Below are 24,468 nucleotides of genomic sequence, written 5' to 3'. Positions count from 1 at the left end.
CTTACCAGCGGTCAGCCAAGGGGAACTGGAGCTGGGGTTTGGGTAGTTTAAGCTGCTGTTCCTTCACAGCATATGTCAAGACCTGTCTGTCAGAATAGTGTCTATACGGCTGGTTTCCCAGCTCAAACAATTCCCACAAAGTCACCCCAAATGACCTGAAACACACAAAGAAATATTTTAGGTTGGTCAATTCACATATTCCGGATAGAAAAACTTTCCAAACAAACTGTTCCACTCATTCGGTAACCCTTCAGACGGCTTGCCTTAAGTATGTGTGAACTCGAACTGTAGCTTCGATAATCTGCAATAAAAGCTTCCATTTCTCTCCCTTTACATAACTCACCATATGTTGCTGCTTTTGGTTTGGTCAACAACCAACAGGTTTCCATGGACCTCGTCTATGAGTTCAGGTGCAATCCAGCGCAGGGGTACCCAAATCTGGTCTTGTGTTATATAATAGTCATTCTACAGAATTTAAAAAAAAAGAGAGATATTGAGTACTAGGAGAATTACTAGCAGTCTTTAGAAATTACAGATATTTCAAAAGACTAACCTTGTACCGACTGTGAGAAAGTCCATAGTCTCCAATCTTAACTGACATTTCTGATGTTAGGAGGCAGTTTCGCAAGGCCAGGTCACTGTTGAAAATAAAAAACAACCAACCCCCCCCAAAAAACTGTTAAATAGAGAGATAAAACAATGCCACTTTTATTCAGAAAGACACACTATGTGCAACAATGTAGCTGTTATTGTTTTCACCTAATTAACTCTCTGTCCATGTGTGTGTTACCGTCTAAGCATGTTCCTTAATAATTTAACTTTTTGGTATTTTCATGTTTAAAAAAATGTTTCTCTTGTGATCTGATCTAGTTTAAAAAATTGCAGCTGAAGTATCTTGAGAAGAGTCTGGGGTGATTTTTCTTTTAACCTGCACTAGAATGTTGGCACTTCTTATTTTACTGCAACACAGTAATGTTGTCAGTTAAAATTCAGTGATAAATGACAGAATTATACAATTAGAGTAACATACATATCACCTAAGTGCATAAACACACTCACAATTAAGTCAGTAAGTGGAATCTCACCTCCTCCACAATGGGAGCTTTCAGCCTGGCAGTCACTAATTGGTTGCTATGGCCACCACCACTGCATGGATGGTGGAGTGAGAGCGAGAGGGGCTCGCCCCCAGCAACAAAATCACTGATGCTGGAGTTTGTGACAACTACTCAGGCAGCACCAGGATGTTGTTGCCAGGAGAGACCAACAGGTGGCGCACAAACCATTCAAGTAGATTCTTCTCGAATTGCAGAAGGTAAAGGGAGCGGGACTGACACACGTACCTGTGGATGAAGTTGTTTTTGTGAAGGTGCAGAAGCCCTGAAGCAATGTCACATGCCATTCTCTGGAGGATCAACGGGTCAGGTGTCTCAGAATCAGCTACTTGACAGCTGTGGAGGTAACTCTTCAGATCACCCTAAGAGGGGAAAAAATATGAGAACATGAGACACACTGACTTTTCTTTAATTCTGCAAACAAAACTAAACAAAGACATTTAAAATATATATATATATGAAGGACTGAACAAACAAAGTTGGTCATTAAAATGTGTCTTACCATAGGGCAAAACTCCATGACCAACAGAAAAGGAGTAACCTCTGTACATTGTGCCAAGCACTGCAAGAGGGCAGGGTGCTGGAGGGTCCTGTGAGACAATTTTAGAAGGTATGATTGTGCAAAGACCATACCGGTAATAAAATAAAAACGTGTGGAGTTTCTGAAGTTTGATAAAACTGACCGGTATGGCTGGACCTCTTCAAGAAATTGCATCTGGTCCTGGACACTGGCACTGGCCTTCAGCTCCTTCACCACTACCTGGGTGGTGCTGAGGCCTGCATTGACCTCGCCCAGCAGAACCTGCAAGATTTAGCCAGCATCGATAAACTGTAGATTTAGAAACCAAAGTAAACATAAAGTAGGAATGGAAATAGTGTGCAAAACAATCCAGGAAGCAAGGTAAATTGTAGGGAATCTAATGTGGCTGTGTATTTCAACTCTTCTCCTGTGGAATAAACTCCCCGATCAAATTAGCCTCACTGGAGCATTCAATATAAGAGTAGAACACATTTTAAAAACCACTTATTATAGTAAGGAAGCTGCTGTTTAAACTAGAATATTGAAATAGTAATATTGAGTGCAAAAAAAAAAAACAATCTAAAAACTGACTGAGTGTATGCTTTCAGAACTAAATAAAAGTTTTACCTTGCCAAACCAGCCATTTCCAATCTCCTTCAGATAGAGCAGACTGTGGCGTCCAAGGTCTGATGATTTCAGCAGTTGGACTGGAAAAAAGCAATAAGAAAGACATACAGTAAGATTACTCTCAGACAGGAAGAAAATGACGGCTTTAGCATCACAGAAGTGACTAAGAGAAAAGGAATCTTACGAGAACAATTTTCAACGCACTGAACGAGGTAAACAAGAGAAAAATCGAAAGTTAAGAATGCTGTCTGCAGAAACAAAAAGAAGCTGAGCTCCATAGCAGAGAAAAAGAAAACTGAAAACACAGATAAGACAAAAATACAGAAACCTCTCTGAGCAAAAGAATACATTTCCTAAATAAAATGTCACATTTACTGAAGAGAAGCTTGCCTGAAGCCAAATAAATGTTTTACTTTCCATATAAGTTAAATTGTCCTTTAAGAACAAAGGATTTTTTTTGTCACGACACAAATTGCAGAAACACCATAATTCTACAAATCATCCATCTTATGCACAGAATCAAATACCTCCATGGATCTTCATATTTTAAGTATGAAGATGTTGAAAGGACGATGATGATGGAGCAGCGGAGCGGCCAGCCACTCTGAGCACCGTCACAGCGACTGAGTCCGAGTCCCAGGCTGAGATGAAGTACTGGTTCAGAGTGTGAGAACCAAGAGCCCGTGGCCCCGGCCCCAGCCCCAGGCAACTTAGCCTCATTGTGTGTATGTGAGAAGGAGCCCACGGTCACAGTGTGTGTGTGAGCGCCTCGGCAGGATTTAACCCTCCGAGCCCTTGCACAGCTGAACAAGCTCACCGCGTTGCCTCTCCCCGTCTCCACCGAGCTCATCCTCCAACTGGGACACATACAAAAACACATACTGTCTCATCTAAAGCTCTCCAGCTGTCGAGCAAAGGCCGAAATCCCTGCTTCCTATATAGGCTTCCAGCTACAGTACACAGAAGAGCAGACAATCTTTAAGTCCGATCTACTGAACAAAAAAAAAAAGATGAGATGAGATTTCTGCCCCGGCCACCAAGTCTTCTGGTCATGTTTCCCGCCTGATGTGACTGTCATGTATGTTGGTTGCGTGCCGTTTGACACGCCACCTCTATGTGCAGCTTCAAGACACCCAGTAGTGACATAAGGCCCCCATAATGCCCCCCTATCACCCAGGACAGCAGCATTCCTCAGCCAAACATGACACAAACACTGCTCTGTCCACAAAAAAAGACCTCTGTCATACGCATTCACCACCCCTATCTCTCTGCTCTTAGGTCCTGGTGCATGCCACCACCCTTCCCCTGTCTTTCCTCATTCTGTCACAGACCCCTCACTGTATTCTCCTCATAATGCCAGTCCTCCGCTTGCGCGTTCCATGGACGTTTTAGCCAGGCCTTATGCTCCCCCACTGCCCAGCCGGTTTAAAACAGGCCCATTGTTTGGTTCGCTCACTCACACACACACACACTCACAGTGTCTCCTGGTACCCAGTGCACCAAACACACACTTGCAGACACACACACACACAAAAGTGGCACACAAGGCCCATTCTCCACTGGAACGCTGGACAGAGGTTGTGTCACAGTGATAACAGAACAACACTTCTCCACCCCAGCCTCCATGCCTCCACTACCCCTGCTCGACAGAGCGACAGAGAGAGAGAAATTAAGAAGTCATATTATTCCAAATGTGGAATTTATGAGCGTGAGTGTGCATTCTTGTCCTACTATTGGCATTTCTTGAAAAGATGCAACTGAAAATACATGCTAACACTTTAAACATGGACTTTGAGTCAGCTTTGAGCTTCTATAGGGAGTCGGAAAGTTTGACATGATCCGTTAGACAAAAGATTAGAGCAACAAGTGGAAAAGAAGAACTCTCAGATTGTTAAAGGCAAACATTGTGCTGTGTGTTCAAACTGATGTATGGGTTCATATAGAAAATATCATCCATGCCTGGTGTATAAAATATACTACTGGTATTTTCTTACCAGTAGTGAGGATGATTCATTCACCCCATGCATGCTAGTGTGAGGGTAGGCAGTTTATGACACGTGAAGGAGCTTCTGCTGATTATGTATGGGTAACAACAAATGTAAAACATCTATTCAGAAAAACCGAAAATATCAACTTTAAAGGAAATATACCTTCTGTGTATCTTCAGTGCTTAATTGTGTGAAATATACATGTAAAAAAGGAAATCCAATAGTACAAAAGGTTCAACTATTTATAAAGAGGAATGAGTCATAGAGTGTTCTCCCTCTGAATCACTGGAAGGAGTCAATATCACTCTTTTCACGATCTCGCCTTTTGCCATTTACCCATTCCTCACCCTGCAACACCTGGACCAATCATACAGCAGTAGCTATGGGGGAAAGAGGCGAGAATAGTGATTGGCTGTGAGCCTGAGGCTGCCTTGTCCAATCATTGCTGACGCTTACATCCTGGGACGCTGAGCAGCAACTCACCTCCCTTCTAGCTGAGCACAGTGCAGCGCGCACAGCCAGTGAGTCATACAGGGTGAGGCACTTTGAGCACCCAGGATCTGACTTGCACTGAGATCGACAAATATATACATGTCACATCAAGGCGAAAGCGCACTTGAACATCCCGCGTCTGAGGTAGAATGTCGTGAAATAACACAAATATAGAATTATCAACTAAAAATACAAAAATAATATGAAACACTGTTCTAAAATAAGACGATAAAAACAGAAAAAAACAAACCGCATTCATGTGCTGGAACATGGATTTAACCCTCATCTCATTGCCTGGGTTCCATGCAGATCACAGAGCAGTAATTTTTGACATATCTCACTTTTTCTCATATTTTCATGACTTTTTTAGGCAATTTGTTCCTAATGATTCCACGTCCCTGTTTTCCCTTTTTTGCTTTAATTAGTGCTTTTAAAAAATACATATGTTCTGGGGTCTCAGGAGACCCCAATTACACCTAAGCAGTTTTTAAAAAAAAATATAACTATTTATTTAGTCAATATTTGCCATGAGTCCCAAATGGGAGTATCACACAGTTTTCACAGAGGCGGAGGCACTCTAGCAGTGATTTTAAAGAAGAAAAACTCAGATGTCATTGCCAGACAGAAACTTATCAAAACATTGGAGACATCACTGTCTACATGTCTACTTGAGACAGATAGATGCCCTGGTCCTGCCACATATGAAAAGGAGGGCTGATACTGTTGCATTGCAAGCCTCAATCTGAGCAGCAACGACCCCCCCTGGGCAAAACTCCATCTGCTGATGTGACTGTCAAATGCTAGGCTGGACAATCTAAAAGGTGTTACCTTTGCTGCTGAAAGCAGAAACTGTTTGCTTCCCCAGTCACATGCCAACATGCCCTGAGCAAAGCATGAGGCTAATTGGGTGCTACAGTGTAACTGCCTGGATTTTGTGTTTGTTTTTTGCTAGTTCCAGTCTCTGTTCAACTGCAGTTAGAGTCGGTTTACATTTCCAGCAATAAGTCAGACTTGCTTCAGTGGGTGCTGGTCGATTCTGTTCATGGACAGAACTTCTGGGTGCAGCCGGGGGGTGGAGGGTGTCAGGTTCAGTGGTCTCGGGATCTCGTTTCTGTTTTTCGCAAATGATGTGGTTTTGCTGGCTTCATTGAGCCATCACCTTTGAGTTCGTTCTTGGCCTGTTTGCAGCCAAGTGTGAAATGGCTGGGATGAGAATTAGAAGCTCCAAGTCTAAGGCCATAGTTCTCAGCTGGAAAAGGGTGCAATGCCCACTCCACTTCAGAACAAGCGGCTGCACTAAGTGCAGCAGTTTAAGGTATCTTAGTGTTTGTACACGAATGAAGGGAGAGTGAAGGAGGAGACTGACAGATAGATAGGTGAAATCTTTGCAGACACTGAGCATGTAAGTGAATCTGTAAGTTTAATGGTCAGTGTAAGCTCCTACATTCTCGTATGGTTATGAGCTCTGGGCAGTGACTGAAAGAAAAAGATCACGGATGATAATGTGGATTTTATTTGGGACTTTAGCAATAATTGACTTTTTTCTTTAGATGACATTGTTTATATTACTAATAATGCTTTGAGTAGCAATAAGGTGTGATATTATCATTATTTTGCTATTATATTTGCCTCTTGGGGTAAATTGCAGGGTTTTTGTTTTTTGTTGGGGTTTTTCCGTCTTTGTTTGTAGCATCAGTCCATATATGTTAAATATGTTGGCAGGATGAGGGTTGAAAAGGCTGCTGTAGCAGTCTCATACAATGGGGTTAGGTCAGATCCCTTTTTTACATTTGCAAAATTATGCAGCAGGTCAATTTCTATATATGTTGCACAGTAGTTAGATATTGCTCTTTTACTGAGAAACAGGGTAAGGGAGAAGAAACAAATAAAAGACTCAAAATGAAGAAGGCCAACTGAGCTTGGCAGAATTAGCTCAGTTTATATCTTCTACATGAATAAAACCAGTGACATGTTCCATAATCCACTTGAGAAATGTAGCCTTTGTTACATCTCTTAGAATGGCTTAAAAGAAGTAATGGAGGTCAAGAGGACTGAAAAAAACAACAACAAGCAAACCCAAGTTCATAGTTCAAATACTCCAATACATCACCTAGAAGTGTTATTTGTGTATGCTGTTGTGCAGTTTCTTACTGGATCTGCCAGGTTGTTTGGAGACAGGCAGGGAGACCTCGGTGAGTGGCAGGATGTAAACCTCGGGGCCATTCTGGGAGGAAGGCGAGGCCAGGGCGGAGAGATCTGCCTGGTACTCCTCTCCCTCTGTGTTTTCAAACTCCTGGCGCAAAGAAACACGCTGGGATTAGTCATCCACTCACAGTCGTCCTTCCACTGAAATAGTGGGAGACAATGGTTCAACTGTGAAGACATTCAAATGCACTGAGGCACTTCCACCTACCCATATACATTAGTCATGTACATTGTAGGGTGCATTGTGTGGGACGCTGTGGGGGAACACATAAATGCATGCCACTATTCAAACCGTATACACAAAGCCTGTCTTTATTTCCTCCCTCCAGTGTATTTACTTTCTTACACAGCTGAACATCAGAAACATAATTCTTATTTTCAGGTTTTGTTTTGTTTTTTTATTCACAGAGAAAGAAACTTTGTTGTTGAGTACATTTTTATCTCATAGAGACTTGTTCTAATAGATTTAACTTTGAAAATTACATCAGGATTCGCACTAAAGGGCCTCATGGGAAACAACTGTGTTCTGATAGCTGTGGGATTTAAACTGTGCGATTACATCTGCCACTACAGTGTCTGAATGATCTCAGTTTTTCCTGGTGTTTCCGTCTGCACAGTTTTATGCGACGCAGTCTGTATTGCACACTACACACAAAAAAGCTATTCACACAGTGTACACTGAGCCACTATAGCACATTAGGAGGAAAAGGAAGAGCATATAATCAGCTTTAAAAAACAAGCAAACAAACAAAATGCTAATCCCCTCCTCCAAGAGGCAAAACTCATGGAAGATGATGATCCTCTCTTTCCATTTGCTATACAACATATCCCATATCTTCCACTCTGCCACTTATACTTCATCCTAAAAATGGACTCTCTGGTCTGCTGCAGTGTCCTTGCACTTCAGCTGCTGTAGCTTGTCCATGCTCTCTCCCACAATGTATGAATAAATACTGCTGATATTAAACCAAGAGGCAGATCTCTATGGACTACTTGTCTTTTACTGGCCAGTAGGAACACTTAGCACTTGCAAATGACAAATCCTGCACTGCCATTTACATGTAGTTCCCTCTCCCCACCTTCTGATGCATGCATATAGTTTCAAAATATGCACTGTGTTCATTCACCCAATAGGTAGAATTTATTGTTTGGTAATTTACAAACAAGGACCACCATTATTGATGCAATTGCTAAAAATACTGAGCGAAAAAAAACAACCAAACAAACAACAGTAAATAAACAGTAAAGTAGAAAAACTGTAATCTAATATATATAATAGGAAAAATTGGTTTCATCAGGATATGTACAAATAACTGAATAAAGCAAGAGTCTCACGTGTGTTCCATTAATTTATTGTTCAGAGCTTTTTCTCCAGCAGTTTCAGCCTAACAGCAACCTCTGAAAGGTTAATAACAACTGATGTAAAGAAACAGTAAAGAGAGAACTGGAAGCAATTAGAAAGGATGATATTAAGCTGCAGGTTGAATATTTGAATGGCTGCGTGTGTGTGTGTTGTTCAACATGTGTTATAAAACGCTAATATGTACATAGGAATGTGTGTGTCTTTCTTATTGAGCAGAACCATCTGCCACTCTCCTCAGAGTGAAGTGTGAAAGCGAGCACCTGGCTGTGAGTCAGCATTGCACAGCTCCCCAGAGAGCCTTCAGTTTAGAAACCACTTAATACCCAGCCTCGCACTACATGCACCAGTAAGAACACTGCGATGAAGAGGAATAATAAAGCTTTTTGGACGGTGCAACAGTGCAGCTCTGCAGTCCCACAACACTGCACACCTTACAAGCGAGCTGTTGAGAGGGACAGACAGGGGGACCGCTTAATCATGATGTGATACCCGGTGTTAACCTAAGAAACAGAGATAAATATTTGAAAACATCTGCGCTCTAAAATCGAAATACATCTCCCTTAACAAGAACTTGGCTTGTCTTCATATGCAGTGTCTGTCATGTCCTTGTGCAAGACACTGACTCGTTAGGACGGCTGTTTAGCAGCCCTATTTCCATCCTGAACTCTGATGACATGGTGCTGGAAGACAATATCCCTGCAGGAATCAATAGTTCTATACTGGTTTATCAACCCGGCTGAAAGACGAAGCTTTGCTTTGTCAAGAAAAACAAATCAACTATTGTATGATGGTGTTTTAGCAGCTTAAGCCATCTTCGTGTCGTTAGGGCCAGTGAAAAGTAGACACAGACTGAGGCTTCCGCTGTTCCTGCTGGTTATTAAACTACGTTTTCACATAATGAGGCTGAGGCGATCTGGCATGGGAGAGACAGACTGCCACACACACAAACACACACACACTTATCCACTAATAGGAAAAGTTTTGCAGTTGTTAAAGGTACCTCTCTGTGCAGTGCTCATTAGTGACACTGTTGTCCCTGCAGCATGTACCTACTAGAGGCAGTTCCCATTGATTCTCATCACATATAGTGCATACACAAGGAACAAGCAGCTCGGCTCTAATCCCCGCTCCTGCACTGTCCTCTGCTTTCTACAGCTATCTAATCAACAACAACAATGTCGAACACAGGTTTCATCCTCCCATTTGAATACTGTAATTGAATTTGCTCAAGTAATTACAAATAAAGACACTGTTGTCCAGTCAGGGCTGGACAACAGTGTCTTTAGCTAAAAACAGTTACAGACAAATATACATAGACAAAATGAAAACATATTGCAACACTTCTTCCATAAAACAAACAGCATGCTCATAAGAAACTAGTAATGGCAAAAAGCAGGCAAGGCAGCGACTCGAGAGTTACTCCTCCCTCTCTCCTTCTTTCCATATGCCCCCTGCCTGTGTCAGTCACTGTTAGCCCTCATCAGCTGCTCAGTTCAGCGCTGATGTTTGACACAGCATGACTGAGTCATGCTGGCAGCCAAAGGCAACACACAGACAATGTGTGCCAGTGTGGAATTGGTAAGTCTTCCACTTTTATACAATCAGACAATAGTCATTAGCATGACTAAAACACTTAAGGTGTGCTTTACTGATGCAGAAAGAGAGAGACATTCACTTCAATTAATTAAATCAGTACAGAACCCTTTTTTTTGAGGAAAAAGGGAAACAGGAACAATAATTTGTTTACACACATGCCAACATAGATGTTAGGCAAAAACACAGTTCGTATAAATTCTAACAAGCTTGGAAGTCAATAATTGTTAGGACCATTTTTATTCGTCATCACAGTTTTTTTCAGGAAAAATTCAGTTTAATTCAGTGGTATTATAGCACCATATCACAACAGTTGCCTCGAGGGGCTTTACATTGTAAGGCAAAGACCCTACAATAATGCAGAGAATACAGGCTTCTTGAAGGACATTTAAAGCTATCCTTTAGGCACTGGCTGCCTTGTGTTCCATGACGGGTAGCGTTCCACTGGCTGTTTTTCTACCCAGGTATGCTTTTACTGCATGGGTAGTACGTAACTGACATGCTGGAAAACAAAGCTGCTGCCAATCGAATGCTTTCTAGACAGCATTGCATGCTGGATCAAAATCTTTGTGTTCGGAACTGCATCAATTTTGACAAGATCCCGCAAACCCCTGGCTGAAGAGTCTCCACCAAGTTTTACTGATGGCTGTACACAATCAGTGTTGTACCTTTCTCCTGACCCTCTTCATATATACTGACAGTGATGTGAACCAAAATTTCCAATTTGGATTCATTAGTCCATCAATCTGTTGCCACAGATTTTGAGCCTAGTTCTTTTGTCATTTGGCTTATCTAAGCATTTTCTTCGTGTTTCCCTTCCTTTAGAATGGATTCCATGTGTGTCCATGTGTGTGTGGACACTAGCAGTGTGTTATTTTAAATGCATAAAATCGAACAAACTTCAGCAGTAACAAAAACAAGTTTCCTTTTTCTTCCCACTTTCTTTCTTTTTTTTTGTTACTCGCAGATCATCATATTCCCTGGACATCTACTGACTCCTTAGAGTTTGTGTTACTCTCACTACGTCCAGTTGGGGGCAGCAGGGAGCTCACCTTGAAGCCAATGTCTCCCTTCTTGCAGCAGAGGCAAGCCAGCATGAGGAAGACGAAGGTGAAGAGGCCAGAAAAGGAGACAGCTACCACTGCCAGAGATGAAGGCCAAGACAGCTCGCTCAGTGGAGCCCCATCTGCAACATCAGAAGATAAAGCGAGTGTTAAAAGCATGGAACCAGAGATCAGATGGTAAACTGTAGTCATACAGGAAATTAAAACCAAAGCGCAGATAGAGGTGATTTGTGAATGTTTATGGGCAAGCCTGATGAAAGAAGTATGACTCCTCATTAGCATTTCTTCTTCAGTTTCATATTCATCTCCATAGACCGTGTAGAAAGCAGGCTGCCGTAGATTAATTACAGTGGTTACGATGTACTCTGAGTCATAGAAGCTGAAAGTTTTAAACCGCCCACCAAAACAATTACTGCTAAATAAATGAATAAAGCGGCAGCAGAGTAGGAGTAATGGCTCATTCTATTTCAGTGTAAAAAACGATGATGAAAATGCTGACTGTGTACTTTTAATGCACTTTGCGACTTCTTCAATACCGCCCAAACTGCTCTCAAAGAGTGTTTGGAACTAAAGTACAACTAAAAATTAATTAGTTGTAAGTAATTGATTTCCATTAAACCATGTTTTCTTTTGGTTTGTATGTGGCCACAATCTGCTGTGTTGTTCCTGTATGCATATATGCAGCACACATGTGTTAGTTTGTCTTTCAGCCTGTAGTAACTTAGAAAAGGCCAGAGGGGCCAGATGTCAGAGTTTGGCGCATCTACATAAGCTGATTTACAGCGGTAAACCTGCTGCCAGCACAGATGGAAGAGACAAAGGAAGAAGGAGAGACAGAGGAAGAGAGACAGAGAGTCTGTGAAAGAAGGCTTGGAACAGATGCAAACATGCAGGCATGAATTAGCAGTATTCTTTCCACATAGCTCAAGACATTTATTCAATCATTTTTTACTTTCTTCTTCTTTTTTAAAAATCTTTCTACACAGACACACAGCAACAAAACTTTATACACCTTCAGTTCAAACTACTGATCAGAGGACAAAACATGCCAATATTATACTGTGTTGTACATATGTTATTTCCTCTGTCCATAATTATAATTATCCATAATCTCCAATTTCTTAAAGAGCACCTTGCTTGCATTTTCTTAACTAGAGATTTTCTGTATTAAAGAGCAATTCTCAGATTTTGGTGATAACCTTCAGGTTTACAGACGCTGTAATGATAAGATTTTTATTCCTTGCAATAGATGAATAAATGTCTTTCAGATTCTGTCTCTCCTGTCTAAAATGCAAGAACTGCATTAGAAAGTTTTATTAAACTGACTGTGGTGACATCATTGTGATGTGACTCAGAATAACGTTTTCAAATAGTGAATTTCCTATTGAGGCTGAAAAAACTTAACTTATCATAAAATTATAAATTATATAAGCACACAACCTAAATTAAGGATTATAATTAGATTATATATATATATATATATATATATATATAGATAGATATTATATATTCAGTAAAAGGATTAGATGTTGTAGTCACTGATAATGCATTGCTTTAAATGGCTTTATAGTTTTATCTACAGTAGTTTATCTACAGTAACCCTGTAGCTTTTCCTTATATGTAAATCATGAATTCATCAGCCGGTTCAAGAAAAGGAGCAGAACTGTATTTAACTGTATTCAATCCATTTTCCTTTATTACTTTACAACTGTGATGTTAACACACAAAAGCATACTCCAGTGCTGACTGGGATCGCTGTGGTCTGTGGATTCTTGTGCCTGGGTTTTTGACAGCTCCATGACTAAGACCCAGCAGTCCAGATCCATTCGGCTGCAGGGAGCATCCTCTTCCGGCCCTGACAGCTTTTGCAACCCAAACAGAACTACTCCAACCAAAGCTTAACCCTGAGGTCATGGCCACAAAGCCCCGTATACCCTCCATTTACTTATACATGGAAGTGGACAGTGCAAACAGGCAGGGTGAATGTGAAGCCTGCTTTGAGAATTGCAGTGCATGAGTGTATATGTGTGGGAACTGACCCGCCAACACATCACCATGGCAACGTCCTGATGGCCAACACATATTAGTTGATTGGCTTTTACAGTGCGGTAAACCTCATGCCCCTTCCTTTTTGCTGATGCCTTGCCCGCTGAGAGAGGGTGTGTGTGTCTGAGTGTCTCACTATGTGAGAGCTTGTGAAGTGGAAAAGAAGGTGATTATGAAACTAAACAAAGCAGCGCCCTTTCTAGATCCACCACATACCACAACACACAGCCTGTGAGGGGGCTGATAGGGAAATAGGGGATGATCCTTAAAATGCCATCTTTTAAAGCCTTCTAATGTTCTAAGTATCAAGAAGCAAAACATAAAAGTAAAGGAAATATCCAATCTTTCCCTCTGTAACACCTGTGTTATTCTCACATTTATGGCAGAATTTGTATCTGCTCAACAGTTACTCCAAAGGATTACACTGTATACTAAAACATATGTACATGCACTGATTCATTACTCAATCCTTTTGCACAGAATTGTCTGCTGTCTCCTCATTACAAAACAGCAAACAAACACAACCTATTATATCAAATAGGAATAAAATGTTGGGTGCTTTAGAATGCAAGAGAAATGCAATAAAATATTCTAAAAGCAACATGAAAATGTCAAGTGATATTAAAAAGAATAAGAGTTAGCATTTTGCGTTAAGTTACTGCTGCACAATTTAGGTGCCGGCAGGGCTGGATTGATGGATGAATGTGGGGAAGGAGGAGGGAGTGGGGAGGAACCATGCTGTGCAGATGGTGCCAGAAACAGCAATGATACATGCTGAATCAGAGGGCATGGTGACTCAGAGCCCACTGAAGGACACAACATAAAACAGACATACACATGTTGTCACTTCTAAAGGAGACTATTAGTTGCCTGTCATCGTGTACAAGCCCAGGAGCTGATCAATTGGTCCTGTTTCTGCTTGCTACCAATAAACAGTTGGTTACAGTCCCCAGTCCCACAGCACACAAAGTATATATATATATATATATATATATATATATAGTTCACTAGAGCTGATGTCACTGACAACTGTTACTAACTAACAAATTTTGTAGTTTCAGAGAAGCTGAATGCCAGCTTCATCCACAGCTTTGAGACAGGAGATTTCTTTTCCTTTCACAGTTGCAACTGGGACTTCTGTTTGCAAAAATAAGGTTTGCATGTATACTGAATTCCAACAGTTCTCTCCTTACTAGATACTAGTATTCACTAATGATGCTGCACAAGGCAATCAGAATGAGGATCAGCATTTCTATGGACATACAAATCCTAAACTCTTTTATGCAGGCTCCTCCTTTGAAGCCTTGAGTTTGGAAATGTGGGTTCTACAATCCGAATGCCAAATGAAAGGCACTGCATGGTTCTGTACAGTATGTAGCAACATGTCAGCCTGGCTCTACAGTGTGCCCTACTTTATGAGCAGTTATACTCTAAAAAAAATTACTCTACTAAAATTTGGAAAAAATTACTATTATGTTGTTTTAAATAAGACTTGGAACTAGTGGTCAAGCCATTGGACTCATGAGATACTAAATCACAATACTAGATTTATTTTTGCAACCAGAGCTAGAGGCTACATCCATCTTTTATTTACAGTCTTTGTACATAAAACTAGCGAGAGTACTAGCGAGACCATGAAATATCCAGGAAGTTCAAGGTTTACTGGATGGTGAGCTATATACCTCTGGAGGTTTTTACACAGCAGTTCCTCAAATAAATATTGCTGTTTGTTTATTTGTTTGTTTTCAAGAAATTCTGCTGTATGCCTGAAACTCTGGTCTGGGTTCAGGGCACACAACTAACCAACTAACTGGAGGATCAAGTTTCTGTAAGTCACTGTAACATTTTAGTAAAAACAAATAAATAAAACAACAAATAAATATAAATAAAAAACTACTACCCTTTCTATAAGCTTTGGGAATCAATTTAAGGAAAATTCCAAATACTGACAGTAGAGGTAAGTTTTTTCACAATGGCAAACCGCCTTTACTTTGAACAATGGAGTGCAAGTACCTAGTTACTAACTTACAAGTATGTATAAGTGCATGATTGGCAAGGTGGAGATTTTAGGACACACACAGAGTTTGGGGAATCCCCAAATGCAAGTGGTGTCTGTACTTCTTTGCATATCCCTTCACCACCAGGACTCTGCCAAAGAGGAGTTTCAAAATGGGTCAGTAAATAGGGGACTGCAGAATCCATATCTGCTCCCTTTTTAGCTTCCCTCTTCCCAGTTGGGAATCTAATAGTCATATTCTAGGATACTTTTCAATATTTAGCCAAAATTAAGGCATTTGGATCATTCTTTATTAAGCCTTCCTTCTTTACCAGAAAGTCAAATATGGTCACCCAGAAGAAAATCCGAGGTATAAATATAAATATGAAAGTGCAACATTTGAAAAGCCGTCTCACTTCCTCTTGGAGGAATCGCGAACTGAGCGACAACTCGTGGTTCTTCATAAATATTAGAGAAGCACACATTAGTTCGCCAGCTGCACAGCGAAATGAAAATAAAGCACTTAAATCCATGCTCATACCCACTTTATTAAAAAGCTGTCTTTAGGACTGAAGAGAGATGAGAAATGTCCTGAAACACAGGAGGGGGAGTGATGGAGCCACCATACCACCCCCACAATTCAGACTGATGATGGCAAGGATGCAGTAGGATAAAGGGGGGGATAAAGAGAAAAACAATGTAGTGGCATAACGAGACAGAATGAATGAGGCCATCTGCATTGCTTTGCACTTCCCAATAGTGGGGAACCTTCAGTGTTTCTTCTGGCTTGTGCTGTGAGATGATGGTCAAACAATCTAATACTAGGTTTAGGATTGATGTGCACATGTCACATCGCAGTGGCTAAAGAAAATCTGCTGAGGCCTTCACGATCATAGAGCTGACAATGCAGGTTTAAAACTAAATAATGGCCATGAAATGCAAACAGCAGATTGGCTATATCAGAAACAGTTGACTGCTCAAAGTGTCAGTGCAGAAATAAGGTCTACCAATAGTAATGAAAGCAAGATGAACCATCTTACTGTCTGACCGTGCTCCATGAAATACCGCGGGCAATGATACCAAGTAATAAAGAGTGAGCAAGAAAAATAGACACGTAGAAAGCTCAAGGCCCACAGCACGGAGTAAAGAGAAAAGCTAAGCTCAGCATATGTACATGTGGCTGTGTGTGTGTGTTCATGCATGTATACAAAGGATGAGGATACGGTGTGTTAAGCACAACCACTGAGCTTTTAACGGTATATCATAAATAAACCAATAAGGTAGAGCCTTGTGTTGCTGTGCAGCTCACCAGCTAAAAAACATCTACTGCTGCCTAAATGCAACTCTGGGTAACTACACGGTGCTCGTGTTCATCATGCATTAAAAAAAAAATCTGTTCCAAATCGACAGAAACGGGACACACTGGGGACAAACGAGGTATTTTATTCAGGACAGAGTGAGAATATTAAGATCTCCCTCCCACACTCATATGAAGGCCAGAGCTGAGCCATGTGTTCATATTCGCATGCAGACATAAGAACTTGCACCCACGCAGAAAATCCAGTAAAGGTGGCGCACTAAGCTCCATAAAATAACATTGGACTAATGAGGTCCATGAGGAGGAGCACTAACACACAAACAATATTGCGGGCTTCGCCCTCTGCGAGATGCCGCGTCTCCTCGCTGTGCACCTCTGTTTAGCGCTTTGCTTCAGTCTCTCGCTGGTCTCTCTGGTAGCTCTCACTTTTATTTATTTATTTATTTTACCAAGGGGCCTGCAGGGTGGGCAGCGTGCCAGACTACACACCACTGCAATCAAACTGTCTCCAGAAAGAGCGGGGTGAGATACAGTTTCAGCTGCAATTAGTATTCAATAGATCGGGCATGTTTTCATTTAAATAAATAGTGTGTTAAGTCTGTGTGTGGTCAGTGGCCAAGCACTGTCTTTTGTGAGTGTTAGGAAGGCCCTAAGCACAGCATGTTACAGCCATTCCTTCTATACAGAAGCTTATATTAAGAAATAATATTTGCAACTTCGTTTGATATTAAAGAGAACATTTAAATGATCTTGGAAGACAATGAAATATTTTACAGAGGAACATTTCTAAAAGGTACGAACGACTAAGTTGATATTAGTATACTTTGAAAATAATGCAGCACGTCCTAGACTGTGGCAGTAAATGTCACCACTTATGCAAGAGTAGACTAGTTTATTCCAGTTTTACACCCTTAATGCACTTCTACTGTCGCTCAATTCTACGGAGAGGAAATGATTAAAATCTGTGAAAGAGACACACACAGGACAGGAGAGCAGAAAACAGTCCAATTTTACATTTAGGACAATGCTGGAGGGCCAAACAAGCATCTCCATCTGCCCTGCCTGGGCGGTACCAAGTGGCCTCCAATAATACCATTCGCTTTCACACATAAATCGCATAGCGGAGAGAAGGAAAAATGCACACGAGGCATCTGCATTTGCAAGCAGTGACAGGCAAATCAGCAATCAAAACATTTTAATTGCAATAGTTGAAAAATTCCAGTTTCAGGTGATTAACAGGGAGCTGCCTTTGTGAATATATGATCATTCTGCGCTGCTTTTCTTCAAGTTAATGTCAAGATTTAATGTGAGGACCAACTTGAGACTTCTTATGTGGGGATGCAAAGTTGCTGGACTTAGTTCCTGCTTTTTCATCTAGTGGGATGTAGCAGTTTGACACAGACTGACTTCTTAAGGGAAAACCAAACGACAAGTTGAGAGAGATAAAAATGCTCTGAAGAAACAAGAAAAGTTAAATCAGAAAGTTAGAGGATCGCAAGACTGTAATGACACAGGGATGAACACGGGAACATACAGAGGAGAAAGCAACAAATACACATGTGCACAGATGTCAGAATAAGGAAGGGTTGGGAGCAGAGGGAACAGAATGACATGATTAATGGCAGGATATGGTATCCTCCACCATCTCACATCCTCTTTGCTGTTCTGTAGTCGCACTGTCTGTGCATGACTGCAGATAGCAGAGGGATGAGTTGGCCTGCAGAGAGCCATGATAACTGTCATTAACTGGGAGTGAGAGCCCAGGAGGACCACTATGGATCTGCATTATAGGCCTGCCATGTCCATCCGCCTACAGCCCAGGCAAGGGCACACTACTGTAAAAAAGGGTTTGAATATCAGCTCTGCATATAACGGATAGATCTTTTAAGACAGACTAATTACAAGACCAGGGCACTGAATGAAAAAGTGTTAGCTGCAACATTTAACATTAATAATTCATTTATTTGAGCCATTATTATGATTTACGTACAGACCATTGCAGAGGGGACTAGCAGCCTCTGCTGGCCTTTACCCTGCACTTTATAATGTGTGCTGATGGCTGAGATTTTGAAGGAAAACTGCTAATTTTGGGTAATTATTATGCAGCACGATAGAATCAAAGCTGATGTTCTTCACAAATGGAACAAAAGCTGTTCGCAGTTTATCATTAACTGGCAAACAGAGAGCTGCGTGAATGAATGGGATGAAAATATGTTTATCCTCTCGAGTCCGCTAGAGTGGGAAACAGAGGATTGTGTGATGCATGTGTTACCACTCAGCCATATATTCAAGTACGGAGATTTTATTGAGGTAAATGGACAGAGAGTATCATGAAGTAACCACACGAACCCCTCTATGACATGTATGTATACAAGCCTATTTTTGTGCTTAGTGATACAAACTGTAATAGTTCTTTCTGTTAGCCAGAGGAAGAGAATATAAAAGATACTTTATTTCTACACAACTCATATTTCATTTAAGCTCTAACAGCTCTGGACTCAACAAAGTGGCCAGGTTATGTTTTCCTATTGGTTTAGCATTGATAAATATATAGGTGTAATCATCTAGTTCAATTGTGGATATGATCTAACCATTTCTATTTCACTGCTCTCTAGGCTATTACAACTGGAATGAAGAATTGATGTAAACAGGAGTCAATGCCTTTTAAAAACATTAAACTAACATCACTATTGCTTTACACACAAAAGAAGATGCATGAGAAAGAAAATTATTGTATGTCCTCTATGCAAAAGCTGTCAAACAAAACCTAAGAGGATTATTCCTCTACACCAAGTAACAATACTATTTAAATTACATTAATACAGAGAATACAATGCAGTTTTTCCTAAACTCTAGTAAAAAAAAATGACAGAATTAGAGTCACACAACTTTTACAGCTACTGAATTGTATAAATTGTCATCAGTGACAGAGCTGTCTGCATGCAGACCTGACAGAGCGCAACTCTGCACTCACATGACACCACACTTGTATACTTAGGCCTCAGGCTGATAAACACAAATTTAATGCATGTGCAAACCATATGCACTTTATATGACAGAGTCAGCCAGAGTCTTGTGATGCATACCACAGCAGTGAATGCCAAATAGTTTTTGACTGTGTGCAAATGTAAAAGCTGAAATGCAAATATTCCCGTACAAAACAATTTAATGTGAGTTAAGCTGGTTCTCGTCTACATCCGTGTTTGTCTGCTTCTGTTAAACATGTGCCTATTCTGACCCAAATGCAGTGAACACACTAGCACACAATGAGCACACTTTCCACCCAAATTCCAGCAGCAGCTGTTCAGTCATCGTCTTATAATAACACAATTCTAAAAACTGACTACACATCAACCTTGTTTTTGAACTAGTGCTATTCATTTATTATGTGAGATGTTGCAAAATTGCCACCAGTGCAATCTGACATTTACAGTGCACAGAAAAATTTATGTTATGTATTTCCTCCCTAAACAACTACACACAGAGCTTTAAACAACTGTGGCACACCACATCATCACACAGAGAGCGCACAGAGGAGACATAGATGGTTTCCCTTCAGTGCTGAAATCCACTTCATTCTTATTCTAGTTCTCCCAGAGGAAGACTTATGCAACCAAAGTGCTTGGTGTTACACATGAAGAGATGAATAATCAAATAGTCTGCGGTGACTGGCTTGTACTGACCCAGTCAGTGGGAGGAGCTTCGAGAGCAAACACAGAAACCATTTTTAAAATCTCTTCCCTTCAGCATCACCGACGCCTTGGTTACAGCCTGCAGCAGTGTGTCCATGTGCATGCGGCGTCACGTGAAAGCTTTCCTCAATGTGAAACATGCATGGAACATGTGTACACCAAGACACTATTTATAACATGTACACTCGATGCCACTGCCACCTCCAGGCATTAGAGGTGAGTGCTGAAAGACAGCCTCCCACAGTGCTGCATTGTCAGCTTGTTGGTGTATCAGTGCTTCCTTTCATATCAATCCATTGTCTGTTTGCAGTGACAGTGATGCGCTGCAGATTTAGTCTGTATCAAGGATGCAGCCAGGTCTAAACGTTAACGCACACATACATCTGCTACCGCTCCTGATGGGAGCGCTCTCCTTGGTGCTGAAGCAATAGTAGGCCAGGTGTTGGCTGCAGTTGTTGGTGCAGAATGCTACACTCTACTGAGTGCAGCCGGGTGCTACTTTACCCCTGGCTGCACTCAGACCGAACCCCAATCCAGTCATGTGAAGGCTGATGAATTCAAACCTGCTACGGTGTGTCTGTCTTGGCTGATGGCTTATATAATGCCAGCCGATGTGACAGTTGACTTGGCCTCATGGTTGTTTTCATGTCTGGATGTGTGTTTTTGAACATGTGTCACTGTTTGCGTGAAAGTGTGCAGAGGTAGAGCACACCGTGTTCTTATACAGCCCGGGGCATAGGGACAAAATGCAGCTGTGGAGGTTGGCTTGAGGGGTGCTGCAGTTCAAACGCTGCCTGAATTTTAGCTTTGATGTCAAATCAACCAAGTGTTTGTGTGAGTGAGGGTGTGCTGAATTTGTGTGTGCATGCACAGTTGATTACACTGTTAAAATGGTCAGCTTGAAAAGCTCCAAATGGTGGAATGATGGAGAATCTGACATTTACATCCTCCCAGTAGTTTGTATGTGTGGCTATCGTTTCATTTCACTGCCCCATTCCCTCAAATTAGTGGATCCAAAATGAGAGTGTGTTTAATTAATCTGCAAACAGCATATTCAGCGACTACAGCTAATTCCTCTCTGAGTGTGTCCCTCCCCTTTAAGGGTCTCTAGCATTTTTCTGTCCTTAGCAGTGGCTGCAGAAATGATTGGTTCCTTCTAAAACACACCCCCTCCATCTCCTAGGCAACATTGATTCTCAGTCCAATTACTAGAAAGGAATCGGATCGGTGGTGAGGGCCTCCTCTCATGAGAAATATAGATCATTTTGACAGGAGTGACAGTCCAGACCCCATACTTAATTCCAGCGATGTATAAACCACATTCACAGTCCCACTCATACCCCACCCTTTCCACCTCATAGAAGCTGAAATCTTCATATATGTAAAGCTGTAAGAGAGGCTCTCCCGCTTCAAGCTGATGAAAGAAAATATGTTTCACTGAATAATCCTGATGGAATGTTTTACAAACCTGTGTTCTCCAGTAGGGAAAACATGCAAATGCAACAATATTACAGATGGCCCACAAGAGCTTCAGCAGGCATTTTACACATAATTTAATTGGGAGCTATTCATCATTTTTCCAAATTAAAAGAACTCTTTTGGTTTGTTTGTATCATATTGCACTAAACATTCCCAGGGATGGCCAGATCAGCACCCACCACTTATTCTTCAAGTATATGAAGGCAGAAAAATGTATTTTTGTTTGTCTTTGGGGTTGATCAGCACAGCTGTCATAATTTTTTCAGTCTTGTCTGGTATCTAAGTTTGGCTGTATATTAAAAATTCACACTTGTTTTCTAAATCTTCCGTTCCTGTACTTCTTCATGTAATATTTTACAACTTCGCAAATGCAAAAAGAAAGACATATAATCACATATAACCTCATTTTAAATGGAAGTGCCCTTTTTGTGATACATTTGGACTTAAGGACAAGAGAGCTTAGAGATACCAAATAAGACATGGAGAGAGTCACAGGAAGATAGAAGAGGGTGGAATAAACGGATCAGGGATCACTGAGAGTGTCCAGAGTGGGGAGGACAGATAGAGCCTGAAACTTGAGAGCCACTGTGCTCAGTGCTGTCATTTGTATGCTCAGCACACTGCACCCAGTGCAGGGACTCTCTTAGTCCTGTTTACATTTGTACACAGTTATTTATTCTGCTCTAATTCAAGCCCTGCCATCCTGTGTGAGGGCTTGTCTTTCTGCTCAGTTGTCACAAAACACTGCAGCAGCACACGGGCTCACCTTTGCCAAGATCCCGTCACTTGACGTGCTGGGGACGATTAAATGCTGCATCCAAATGAGGACCAAAAACTGCAACCTCAAACAGCAGAACCATGCATAGCTGTAATGTATTAGTCAGCCTACAGGCGCACACCCTGATCACAGCACAGACATACACTACATGCATGCACACAACAACTGCAGGGATGTATGTGTAGGTAGGATTATGCAGGTTCAGTGCAGGTATAACTTTTAACCCTCTTTTCACCAAGCTATGATATGGCCTGACAGTGAAAAAAAAAACACCTATATATAGACTGTAAGGGTTTAGGATCATTGTGTTTTTTCACGACATACACTGGTATATTATTGATGCTACTGCTGGTTAAGAAAGAAAATGTATGTACATATGATATATGGCATATTACCAACAGCGATCACTCAAGCAAATCATAAAAAGCACATAAATAACGAGCAGCTCTCCAGTGGACGGATAAACATTCTTATTAGAAATAGGAAATCCTTCCGTTTGACCCTTACCTGTGTCGAAGTGAGAACTGAAGGCAAAACTGGGATTGAAAAAAGCCGAAGACATGACAATTACATGTAGAGCAAAGACCATCCTCCTCGTCGCTTTTCAGAAGACAGCAAATGCCTAACCGAAAACAAGGGTCAAAAAATAAATTCCTGACTCAGGTGCGTGTGTAATTTAAGAAGCCTAACCTCTAACGGAAGCAATAATGCGCAGCATTTTATTCCAGCACACCTCATAGAGAGCCCCCCGAAAATCCTGCTTCACCTTCAGCTCGAGCAGACCTGGAGACAGATGTTGACAGTCGTTTCCATTTGAACACATCTGTGTGTTGACTTTTTGAACACTAAAATCATGAATCATGCCACGCGCTTTCTTTCTTTCGGCTATCTTTTGACAGAATCAGTTCATCTACTCGGTCACCGAGTGAAAGCCTTCTGTTATTTACACCGATTTTATACACTCTGAAATCTGGATTGTTCCAAAAAATTTGGAAATATCCCATGTGTGTTTCTTTCAAAATAAAAACCTTCTAAACGCTCTGCCTTGTACTACATGTAACAGGCCAGTTAATGGCAAAACAGTTGATTTGGGTTTAAAAAGATGCGACGGTAAGCGACGCGCATTTGGGATTCAGCTTCGGTAAAGAAAGACTGAGCGACATCTTGCACCACTGTCAAGTGACCAGGTTTGTAGAACTACTTCCGTTTAAGACTTTCACAATAAGAAGTCAATCACATAGTTTCTCCAAGAGACCCATTTTTATAATTATTTTAATTACGGAATTAGCTTGACTTCCGTAATGACCAAGGGTTCTCTGACGCACTTGACAAAATCGTTTCTCAAATTAAAAAAAAAATGCTGGTAGAGCAAGCGCGCGACCGTTCGTGCACTGGGTCATGATCAACCTTAAATGAAAACGTTTTAGCCTAATTTGAAGTCATTTGCATTACCTTACTGTCTGCCTTGGAAACAAGGCATGCCCAGGAGGAGGCAAAGAAAGGACGCTCAACAGCCTCCATACACTCCATAGAAGCTAGTAGCTTGGTCTATCATGGTTTCATGATTAGGTCCTGTCACTGTTAAAATGCGCTGGGAATTGAAGTCACGTGTTAATTATTTTTGCACAGAATGGTAAAAGGCTGGTTTTACTGTGGCCAAAACCAGAATTAATTAGTAAAATAAAGGTCTTTTAGCCCCCTTCTTCCTTATTTATTTATTGCATATTTGTTTTGTTTAAATGTTTCAGACCATCAACCACATTTTAATATTAGATAAAGATAATGCAAGAAAATACAAAATTCTGTTTTAAATTGATGATTTCATTTATTAGGGGGGGGTATCTAAACCTGCCTGACCCTATGTGTGCAAGGAACTGCCCCTAAACCTAATAACTGGTTGTGCTGCCCCATACTTAATTCCAGCTATATACAAGCCGCATGCACAGCCTCATTCTCTCTCTCACCACTAGATGGCAAAGAGCAATCGTCACAATATGTTGAAGAGATTTATGATAATTTATTCCAATTGTTAGCTGGTTTTAAAGCAGAGTGACACTGTAAGAAACTTTTTTTAATTATCAAAAGCATCAAAATAAAAACAGACAACTTGTTAATAAATATGAATGTTACTTAAAGCGCTTGATGCCCCTGCACCTCCTGAAGCTCCATTGTTCCACTGAAGGAAAAAGCACCCC

The 24,468-nt window shown here is 41.0% G+C and overlaps 1 protein-coding gene across 3 annotated transcripts in view; it reads right to left on the bottom strand.

The window, feature by feature from the left end:
• The window catches only part of lmtka (lemur tail kinase 1 a), a 29,820-nt gene extending 6,389 nt beyond the window's left edge, over positions 1-23,431 (bottom strand). Inside the window, exons 1-11 of one of the 3 annotated variants that reach the window (XM_006791371.3) lie at positions 22,964-23,431; positions 22,781-22,809; positions 10,953-11,086; positions 6,891-7,032; positions 2,260-2,339; positions 1,796-1,914; positions 1,615-1,702; positions 1,341-1,474; positions 554-638; positions 344-465; positions 6-155 (exon numbers count right to left, since the gene is read on the bottom strand). In XM_006791371.3, the coding sequence (XP_006791434.2) occupies positions 6-155; positions 344-465; positions 554-638; positions 1,341-1,474; positions 1,615-1,702; positions 1,796-1,914; positions 2,260-2,339; positions 6,891-7,032; positions 10,953-10,997 (965 nt within the window). In that variant the 5' untranslated portion in view covers positions 10,998-11,086; positions 22,781-22,809; positions 22,964-23,431. Of the gene's footprint in view, positions 1-5; positions 156-343; positions 466-553; positions 639-1,340; positions 1,475-1,614; positions 1,703-1,795; positions 1,915-2,259; positions 2,340-2,786; positions 3,668-6,890; positions 7,033-10,952; positions 11,087-22,780; positions 22,896-22,963 lie in introns of those variants that run through there. The other 2 variants (XM_006791370.3, XM_006791372.3) reach the window with 2 other exon arrangements.
• Between the last annotated feature and the right edge of the window lie 1,037 nt (positions 23,432-24,468).

Source organism: Neolamprologus brichardi, chromosome 4 (assembly GCF_056152115.1).
Source record: "Neolamprologus brichardi isolate AB-2024 chromosome 4, ASM5615211v1, whole genome shotgun sequence".
In the NCBI taxonomy this organism is placed as follows: Eukaryota; Metazoa; Chordata; class Actinopteri; order Cichliformes; family Cichlidae; genus Neolamprologus; species Neolamprologus brichardi.
This window is presented reverse-complemented; position numbering and strand designations above follow the sequence as displayed.